At 50.0% G+C, this 1,005-nt stretch overlaps 1 protein-coding gene across 2 annotated transcripts in view; it reads left to right on the forward strand.

The window, feature by feature from the left end:
• The first annotated feature begins 312 nt into the window (after positions 1 to 312).
• RETSAT (retinol saturase) overlaps positions 313 to 1,005 on the forward strand; it is a 23,344-nt gene continuing 22,651 nt past the window's right edge. The window contains exon 1 of one of the 2 annotated variants that reach the window (XM_019501360.1): positions 313 to 658. In XM_019501360.1, coding sequence (XP_019356905.1) covers positions 502 to 658 — 157 coding nt within the window. In that variant the 5' untranslated portion in view covers positions 313 to 501. The remainder of the gene's footprint in view (positions 659 to 1,005) is intronic. The other variant, XM_019501352.1, reaches the window with a different exon arrangement.

Genomic DNA, 1,005 nt, shown 5'->3' on the forward strand with positions numbered 1-1,005 from the left:
AGGGACAGCAGGAGAGATCTATTAAGCCTTTACAATACAAATCCAGAGATCTCTGAAAACCTCTAGCAACGCCTAAAGGAGGTGTGGAGCTGTTTTGCAATGTATTTGGTTCAGTTTTATGTCTCCTTGTGCATCTTTTACATTTAAACAGATAAAGGCACTCAACAAATGTCCGTGAGTGGAGTTATACAACATAATACACAGGAATAAGCCCTCCTTGGTTGGATTGCGTAACTTGCATGCAATCTTCCAAAACTGCTTCGCTTCTGCAAATCGCTGCTAGGCTCAGACTTGTATTGCTATGCCAGGCAAGCAACCAGCCCTAAAAGCTTTCTTCAAGAGAGGGAGAGACTCAGCAAGTATAGAAATCTCTGGAGGTCACCCTGATGACTGTGCCTTTAAGAGGCAAAGTCTGAGCCAGCCAGCCCCAGGGAGGAAGGGCTGTTTAATTCAGCCCATAGTTGTTGCTGGGTCTCTGGGAAGAGGGCCAGAACTGGAAACATGTGGCTGTATGTGATCCTGCTCCTTGTCTTGCTTCTCCTGGCATTCTGGAGTTTCTTCAGCAGCAAATCCCCAAACCCCTTCTCAGTGGATGTCAGGAGACCACCAGCCCCTCTGGTGACTGACAAGGACATTCGGAAAAAGGTGCTCAAGCAAGGTACGCGCTAAGCTCCCCTGCTGGGGGCATCTGTTCCGGTTGCTGTCTAGGGGTGTTCAGAGCAAAAACAGTTTGTGGGCGGAGCAGTGATTTCTGGGCTCTACTATATTCCCCATATCCCTCTGCCAGGTCTCTTCGTCTCTCCCACTCCAAGATTGTCCCCTCCCTGCTGCTGGGCACATTAAATGCACATGCCCCCTTCTTATGCCTGCATGTGGGCATCCCCGTTGCCTCCCATAACTGGCACGGATACACAGGCCAGTGCTTGCACTTGCTCTCCTACATGCACGCATCCACGTGCATTTGCTAGAGGCCCACCAATGCCCTGATACACGCCCACAAACCAA

The sequence above is a fragment of the Gavialis gangeticus genome, unplaced genomic scaffold (genome assembly GCF_001723915.1).
Source record: "Gavialis gangeticus isolate Ggan-Ray unplaced genomic scaffold, GavGan_comp1, whole genome shotgun sequence".
NCBI lineage: Eukaryota > Metazoa > Chordata > Crocodylia > Gavialidae > Gavialis > Gavialis gangeticus.